Source organism: Mandrillus leucophaeus, unplaced genomic scaffold (assembly GCF_000951045.1).
Source record: "Mandrillus leucophaeus isolate KB7577 unplaced genomic scaffold, Mleu.le_1.0 Scaffold1211, whole genome shotgun sequence".
NCBI lineage: Eukaryota > Metazoa > Chordata > Mammalia > Primates > Cercopithecidae > Mandrillus > Mandrillus leucophaeus.
This window is the reverse complement of record NW_012100444.1, coordinates 67,123-76,372: the sequence shown is the minus strand read 5'-3', so window position 1 is coordinate 76,372 and position 9,250 is coordinate 67,123. Positions and strand designations below refer to the sequence as shown.

At 35.0% G+C, this 9,250-nt stretch overlaps 1 protein-coding gene across 2 annotated transcripts in view; it reads right to left on the bottom strand.

The window, feature by feature from the left end:
• Positions 1–1,912: 1,912 nt before the first annotated feature.
• Positions 1,913–9,250, bottom strand: part of CCDC179 (coiled-coil domain containing 179) — a 20,848-nt gene continuing 13,510 nt past the window's right edge. The window contains exons 4-5 of one of the 2 annotated variants that reach the window (XM_011971315.1): positions 4,362–4,463; positions 1,913–2,506 (exon numbers count right to left, since the gene is read on the bottom strand). In XM_011971315.1, the coding sequence (XP_011826705.1) occupies positions 2,495–2,506; positions 4,362–4,463 (114 nt within the window). In that variant the 3' untranslated portion in view covers positions 1,913–2,494. The remainder of the gene's footprint in view (positions 2,507–4,361; positions 4,464–9,250) is intronic. The other variant, XM_011971317.1, reaches the window with a different exon arrangement.

Genomic DNA, 9,250 nt, shown 5'->3' with positions numbered 1-9,250 from the left:
GGCAGAAGGGATTTTGTCTAAGATAGAACTTTGGACTGTGGACTTTTAAGTTAATAGTGAAATGAGTTAAGACTTTGGGGGACTGTTAGGAAGGTATAGTTGGTTTTGAAATGTGAGGACATAAGATTTGGGAGGGACCAGGGGCAGAATGATATAGTTTGTGACCCCACCCAAATCTCATCTTGAATTGTAGCTCCCGTAATTCCCACATGTTATGGGAGGGACCCAGTGGGAGATAATTGAACCATGGAGGCAGGTCTTTCCTGTGCTGTTCTCAGTGTAGTGAATAAGTCTCATGAGACCTGATGATTTTATAGATGGGAGTTCCTCTGCACAAGCTCTCCCTTGCCTGCCACTGTGTAAGAAGTCTCTTTACTCTTTCTTCATCTTCCACCGTGGTTGTGAGGCCTCCCTACCCATGTGGAACTGTGAGTCCATTAAACTTCTTTTCTTTATAAATTAGCCATACTTGGCTATATATTTATCAGCAGTGTGAGAACAGACTAATACAAAATGGTTTTAAAATTCTCATCCCAACTCATTCTGACATACCCAGTTATTTATATGTTAGACCAGTTGATATGGTCTCACAAGTCAGTGAAGCACTAGTCATTTTCCCACTCTTTTTTATCTTTGCTTCAGTTTGGGTTTTTCTGGCTATATTTATTATATCTTCAATTTTAGTGACTTCTTTATTTGTATTTAATATACTGTTAATTTAATTTAGTGAATTTTTGAATTTTTGATATTTTTTAAAGTTCCATTTACTTCTTTTTTAAATATTTCATTCCTCTCTTTTTGTTCATGTTTTTGTTTCAATTACTGAGCATAGTTAACGTATTTGTAATATATGTTTAAATTAATTTTTTCTAATTCTTTTTTTTTTCATTTCTGTTTCGGTTTCTATTGATTTTATGTTCTCCCAATCCTGTGTTTTGTTTTCCTGCTTTTTGGCATGCCTAGAAATTTATTATTGTATACTAGACATCATGTATGTTAAATACCTGGATTTTGTAGTCTTTGTTCCGGTGGGCAGTTACTTGCAGATAAGTCTGATTTTTTCAAACAAGTTTTTAAGCATCTTTAGGCTGGGCCTAGAGTCATCTTTATGCTACAGGTAATTTACCACTTCTACTAATACATGACTCTTGTGGTCTCTCTACTAAATGCCCTGTTTGAACAACAAGGACTCTCCATGCTTGCTGGCCAAAATTCAAGTATCTACCTCTGGAGGTATGAATGCTGAGGGTTGTTTAGCTTATCACTGACCAGTTCTTTACTACCTGGCATTGTGGAGAACAGAAAGAATAAAATGATGTGACCTTTTTCAGTTCCATTCTGTGCACATGCAGCTTACCAATGAGCAAAGACTCAACATGAGCAATATGCACATCTGCAAAGTTCTTCACATAGTTCTTACTGTGGAACCCTTCCCTACAACTTCCAGCGTCTTCAGACTCCCTGACTTTTTATTTCTGTTCATCAACTCACCTTCAACTCAGGATTACTGCTGTGCTCTACTTATAATCCTTTTCCCTGGACGATAATCTGGAATGCTCCTCCAGGCAGTAAATGGATAATTATAGATTCCTCTCGTTTATTTCTCTTGTCTCAGAAATCACAGTCCTTCTCACTTTTGTTCCATTTCTGGGAAACCATTGTTTTCAGTATTTTGTCCTATTTTCTAGTTGCTTATTTTGGAAACATAATTACAGTACGTTCATCATTTCCAATAGTAGAATTCCCTGTACCTCACTTTAAATTGCATTTTAGAGATTGCAAGTCGGTTACCAAATATAATGTTCATGTGAATCCAATAGTTTTGTAATCTTTTAATTTATAAAATAATTGTGATAATTCAATCTACATATTACAAATTACTTAAGTACTATAATTAAGAATTTTAGAGAGACAGAGATAATTATCATTTATTTCATACATAAAAGTAAAATTTTAATTCAATATTCAAATTTTACCTTAAATGGAAATTTTAATTACACTATGGCTTATCTGCAATAGCAACACATAATATAGGAGTTAGTTGTAATAACAGTCTCCTAGGACTGTTTAAAGTATTTAAACATTTTGTTTAAGCGTAAGCCATTATAAATATATGTCAGAGGAAATGTGGTGTTCTATTATTAAAACACACTTCTAAACATCTAAATATGTCATAAAACATTTGCAAAAATTTAAACATGATAACAATATTTTTCAAAAGCCTACCTATACATATTCATTATTATTTGTTGAAAAGCAGCAAATTTCAAGTTTACCACAGGGGGAAAAAAGACATGTTAGTGAGATATGGTATTTAATAAAATTCTAGAGCATGTAGCTTGGATATTAAATACTTGTACTGCGTTTATTTTCCTGAAATGGTGGAGTATTGCATTTATTTTTCAGATGATCAATTCATGATATGTCACTTGATGTTCACAATCCACACATTTTGATCTGGAGCATGGTTTCCTTCAAATAGACTCCTGCTTTATCAAGATGACCACTAAACAAGATTAAAATACACAAAGAATAAGAAATGTAATTAAAATTTATATAAGGCAAGACTATATATATCATAAATGATTTGGACATGGTCTCAGGGAAAACCTATTTCATACAAGAATTATTGTAAAAAATAATCCTTAATAGCTAGGAATGCTATTTTAAACTAAAGTAAGGTCACATTCAGATAGAAGCCAGATACAAAAAACATTATCATCAAATAAATCACATCTGAAGATGGATATGATATAGAACAATCCTCTATAATTCATACAACAAATACTGCAAGCAGAAAGAATTTGTAGAAACCGAGGATATCAGTTATGAGAAAGGTCAAAGTCATTTCTATACATAATAGATGTGACAGAGACATTAATATAAAGCTTTTATTTTCCAAGTCTTATGTTATGTGAGTCACTAACGCAGCATATCTTAGGCATCTGATGAGTGTGTTTATGTTTTAAAATGACCCAGAATAAAGTCAGCAACAGGGACAAATAAAAGACAAGAAAAATGAAAAAACTGTCTACATCAGTACTGGCAGAAGTTTAACCTTAAAATAATATTTAACGATAATTTTAACATTTGTAAGTACATATACTTAATATAATTTTTAAAAGGTGTTATTATATAAACGTTGGCCGGGCGTGGTGGCTTATGCCTGTAATCTCAACACTTTGGGAGGCTGAGACGGGCGGATTACCTGAGGTCAGGAGAATTTGAGACCAGCCTGGCCAACATGGTGAAACCCCATCTCCACTAAAAATACAAAAATTAGCTGGGCGTGGTGGCACACGCCTGTAATCCCAGCTACTCGGGAGGCTGAGGCAGGAGAATTGCTTGAGCCGGGGAGGCAGAGGTTGCAGTGAACAGAGATTGTGCCACTGCACTCCAGCCTGGCCAACAGAGCAAGACTTTGTCTCAAAAGAAAAAAAAAAGAAGTTTAGCAGACAAAAATAAAAACAAAAATATTTTTTCAAACTTCTTTTAACAACTGTGTTCTAGCTTCATCACACATCCTCTGTTCTACTGAGCACAACTTATTTGCCAAATAAAGTACTTATTTTTAGGAATTCAGGCCTTTATTTTGTTCCAAAACATTTAAATTGTACAAAAACTATTATCGCATTTTTTCTTAAAAATCGATTTAAGCAGAAAAAAATAAGAAGAGAGCAATAGTAGGGATACTGCTTATAACAAAGCAAACTGCAAAATGTATAAGAGATGAAAAGATAAAATGAGAAGAATCAACAAAGATTAAAGCAGTATTACTCTGCAGTATGGTTTCTGGTGTGTCATATTCATTATCACTTTGAGAGAAGATTAATAGAGAAATTGAGAGTAAACATTTATATTCATTTGTAACAATTTGATACTGTGATGATGTTATGAGTGATTGTATATGTTAAAAATTATCAATCCACAATGATTTGAAAATTGAAATGAAACAAAGCAAAATTTAAAAAACTGTTTTTGACCACATTTGAGAATCACTGAATGCCTGAGCTTAAATAGGAGATACTATACATCTTGGTCAATATATAGAAGAAAAACTAGAATAGGGTTTTCACAGTAACTCCTTGTTATTATCATTCTCTGAAAAGTGAAGAGAAGCCTTTTAGCATAGTGTGTATTTTGGACCTTTGAGCTCCTCAGTGTTCTTTCTTGGAAGAAAGGTATACTTTCTCTTTTATGAGTTGTCAGAGCTTTTATAAATGCCCAATACCATTAATAAAAAGTATCTGGATGTTCTGAAGACAATTCCAGAATTTTTGTATTAATGGAAATGAAAACATAAGTACCAGAGTGAACTTAGGATTTTCATATTTAATATATCTTATTTTGTATATTCTTACTTGTTTGTGAAACATTTCAGTTGTCTCTGAAACCTCAAACGAGTTGGTGGGATGAATGGTATAGAACAGTTTTGTAGCCATTTCTTTAAAAAACATCTGGCACTTCAAGAAAAAAGGGGGCGCTTTCTTTCAGTTTATAGCAACTTATTTTATTTTAATTTGTGGGGGGAACAGGTGGTTTTGGTTATATTCATAAGTTTTTTAGTGGTGATTTCCGAGATTTTGCTGTACCCATCAACAGACCAATATACACTATATTGGTCTATATAAAGACTATACATTGGGTATGGTCTTTTAGCACTCACTTTCCTCCCTTCCTTCCCCATGTGTCCCTAAAGTCCATTATATCATTCTTATGCCTTTGTGACCTCATGGCTTAGCTCCCACTTGTAGGTGAGAATGAGGCAGCTACGTTGTCTGGGTTAAATATCCAGGGTTCATTGTCTCGTGCCAAGAAAATTTAGGACACGGACACACATGAGGAATTTAGGAGTGGAGGTTTAATAGGAGGAAGAAAGAGACCGGAAAACAGCTCTCTCTCTAGTGAGGGAGAGGAGATTCTTGAGAGGAAAGACTGGCCGGTGGTGGAGGCCACAGATTTTACAGTCAGGTTTGAGGAGGCGTCTGATTTACATAGGGCTCACAGATTGGTTCAATCAGGTATGATGTTTACACAGCATGCAGGGAAGGCTGGCCATCTCACCCTAACCTTATTATGCAGATGAATTTTCCCCTTGACCATTGACATCTTCTCTGCTTCTTACTATACACGTGGCTGGCAGAGAAGGGAAGATGGAGCTGTCATTTTGAACATGATTGGCACAATGGCCAGATCTATGTCTGCAGCTCGATTTTATAGCCTGCCCTTTGTTAGAAGGAAAATGATTTGGGGCTGCTTTTCATTAAAGGGAAAACCTTAACAAGGACTTCCATGCCCTCACTATCTGCCTAAGTAATTTCTTCTTAACTCCTATATCAAGAATACATAATATTTTATTTTCCATTCCTGAATTTCTTCACTTAGAATAATGGTCTGCAACTTCATCCAGGTTGCTGCAAATGCCATTATTTTGTTTCATTTTATGACTGTTCCATTTTATCTATATATCAGATTTTCTTTATCCACTGGTTGTTTGATGTGCATTTAGACTTGTTCCACGGTTTTGCAATTGCAAACTGCACTTCTATAAACATGCCTGTGTAAGTGCCTTTTTGATATAACGACTTATTTTCCTCTGGATAGATACCCAGTAGTGGGATTGCTGGATCAAATGGTAGTTCTAACTTTAGTTAAAAACGGGAGCTTTTGAAATTAAAAACCTTCGATGGTTTGTTAAGGGCCAAGTCATGGAAGAAAAAAAGATTGATGGTACTAGATATTGAAATGACAAAGAGATAGAAAGAGTAACGAATAACTGTGTGTAAATGAATCAAGAGGTACTTGGTTCAGAAATGATGGCAATTGTCTTGCACTATAGAAAGGTACATTCAGGAATAATTCTCTTTTCTTTCCTATATCTCAAATTATTATACTTTATACTAAGAGATAACTTGAAAGGTGAAAATATATGTTTCATAGGCATATTTTAATGCTTAAAAGAGAGACACAGATTATGGGGTTGGAGATATAGACATTGGTATATCAGCAAGGGAAGAGGTTTGTTGATATTTAAGGCAAAACACTAACTGTGTATAGTTGATGGTCCTAGGTTTCTGTATGGCAATGTGTAAGTTCCCTTCATTATGCAAAAACAAATGGAAAACAAAGCCAATGGGTTGAACTTTTACTCATAATATGCATTTTCTCCAAAATCTCAGAGAGGAGGAAGTTGCAGAAAGAGAATCCTCACAGTCTATAAAAGGAAGGAAAGTACTTTCTTCCATGCTAATGGTACCTCTATTCTCTTCAGGGCAGCAAGGAAGTCAGTTTAATTTTTCACATTTCTAAATTTATTTGCAACTAGGGGTGGCCAGTAAACCAATTTTGATCAAAGAGATTTAAGTGGAGCTTTCCAGTCTGACATAAAAAGAGCTTGTTCCTTCCATCCTTACAATAAGAAAAAGTCAGAACAAACTGAAAAGCAATTAATCTTGTTACATTCATCAGAGAAGTGAGGGCACAGGGCAAACTACTACCCTGAAAACCAGAGAGACAGACAAGTGGATGTGGAGAATCAGAACTTGCCAGGAACAGAAGCCTTCTCTCTAAGGCCAATACCAGTGGGAACATGTCAACTTTATTTGATGAATGGCTGGAAGCTCAGTATGCATGAGCTTAAATTAAAAGCTCTGGGTGTAGAGAGGACAGTCTTAAGGAAGCTTCCATAGTTTCCTAAATTTTACCTCCAGGAGCCTCACTCGATCTCACTGTAAAGATCAGAGAACAATCTTTTTTTGCTTCTAGTAGTGAAAGGGGAAAAGTAATCATTTAAAAATACCTCAGAGCTCTCCGTTCTCTTTACAAGAGCATGCTCTCAAGAGAAACTATTTTAGCAGAGCCTAAATAAATTGGATTTTACCAAATTCTAAGTGACTTAGGGGAAAGGAAATACACAACTCCTGTTCCCTATAGCCTTCCTATCTCACCTAATGGAGAGAATAGCAAAGAAAAAGTTGTGAAATTTACATCCTAGGGATAGGAAACTGCTCTTGCAGTGAAAACTTATGACAGTAAAGACTTCTGATCTAACCAGCTCCATCTTGCCTTTCACCTCCCAACTGCCCTTGGTTATTCCAGGGCATGGACAAAGCTAACTATAGGAGAAATTTAGTTTACAGTTTCATAATAGCCCGTCCCCAAAACTAAACCACCTTTGTAAAACTAATGAAAGGCCACAAGGTTAGGAGGATGAGAGTGGCCTGAATTCTGCTATGATGCAGGCATAGTCAAATGATTACCAGCCATTATTCTGGAGGTCACAAGATTTGCAACTTCCCCTATTCACTATTGTAGAAACTAGGATTGACCTTTTGACATGTCTTTTCAGGCTTTTGCATTTCTGATGACCAGGCAGCCTGATATTGACCCAAGACCCTTAGCTCAGCTAGTCCTGTGGTCCCCACCCAGAAGTGGACTCATCTCATGAGGGGGCATTTTCCATACCCCTGTAATTTCATTCCCAACCAACCAACAGCCCATTCCCATAGGCCCCTGCCCATAAAACTATCCTTGAAAAAGCTTAGCCTCCAAATTTTCAGAGAGGCTGATTTGATTAATAATAAAGCTCTAGTCTCCTGTTTAGCTGGCTCTATGTGTATTAAACTCTTTCTCTATTGCAATTTCCCGTCTTGATAAATTGGCTCTATCTGGGTAGTTTGCAAAATGAGCCCATTGGGCAGTTATAGATACAGACTCACTTAAAGACTGAATCCTAATCATAAGCTGTGGAACCCTTCTTCCTCTACAACTTACCAACACATCAATTAGTCTCCTGTATATATCAGAGGATTCCAGCTTTAAAAAATTACAAGCTGCAGATATTATTTAAGAAAGAGTCCCTAGCAAGACCAAAAATAAGGAGGAAGACAAAACTGAATCAGGGGAAATTTTACCCTCTGATATCACAGCTGCAAGTGAACAGAAAATGCAGCCTAAATATTAGTCAGATAAGCATAAAACCTGCACTACAGGCTTATCTTTCTTAGTTTCTGTTACCCAATACATCGTTTCCAGCTTTCAGTAAAAAATGACAAGACACACTAAAGGGCAGAAACAATCTGAAGTGAAAAAGTAAGCATCAATCAGATCCAGACTCAGATAATAGCAGATATTTTAGAATTATCAGACTAGGAACTTATAATAATTATGACAAATATGCTAAGTTCTAATAGAAAAGTGGACATAATGCAAGAAAAGATGGGTAATATAAGGCAAAATGGAAAATCTAAGAAGAAATCAAACTAACACTAAAAGTCTAAAATATTTTAATGGAGATGAAGCATGACATTGATAGACTCATTAATAGGCTGAACTCAGAGGAAAAAAACTAATTAGCTTAAAGATATGTAAATAGAAACTTTCCAAACTAACAGTAAAGAGAAAAAAGTATTAAAAAAAGGAATACATTATTAAAAAACTGAGCAAAAATTACAAAAGTATAAATATACATAATTGGAGAAAAAAGAAGGAAGAAGAAGGAAAGGAAGAGGAAGAAGAGGAAGAGGAAGAAGAAGAAAGAAGAAGGAAGAAGAAAGGAAAGAAGGAAGAGAAGGAGGAGAAACAGAATAAATACTGACATAAAAATAGATGAGAACCTTCTAAAGTTAATGATAGACAACAAACCACAGATCCAGAAAATTTGTAAGACACAAAGCAGGATAAACACCAGATAAATGTCTACATCTAGACATATGATATTTAAACTGCAAAAAAATCAGACGAAAATGAAATCTTGAAAGAAGCTGGGGAAAAGTGGTAGGATAACTTACATAAATAGGAACATGAATAACAACAATTACATATGATTTCTTTACAGAAATCATGCAAGTAATAAGAGAATGGAGTAAGATATTTAAAGTGTTCAAAGAAAAAGAGCAGAAACCTAGGATTCTGTATCAAGTGCAAGTATCCTTCTAAAGTGAAAGAGAACTAAAGACTTCCTCAGACAAACAAAAATGGAAGGAATATTTGTTCCTAGTAAGCTTGCCCACACAGCGATAGTTAAGAAATTTTCAGAGAAAAGGAAAATGTTGTAAGTCAGAAACTTGGACGCACGTAAAGAAAGGAAGAGCATTAGAAATGAAAAAAAGAAGGTAAAATAAAGTATTTTATCTGTCTTATTCTAACTGATCTAAGTAATAATTTGTTCAAAATAATAGTTGCAACAATGTATGTGTTTTTTATGTTTTATGGAGAAGTGAATGACAATAATGTTATGAAGAATAAGAAA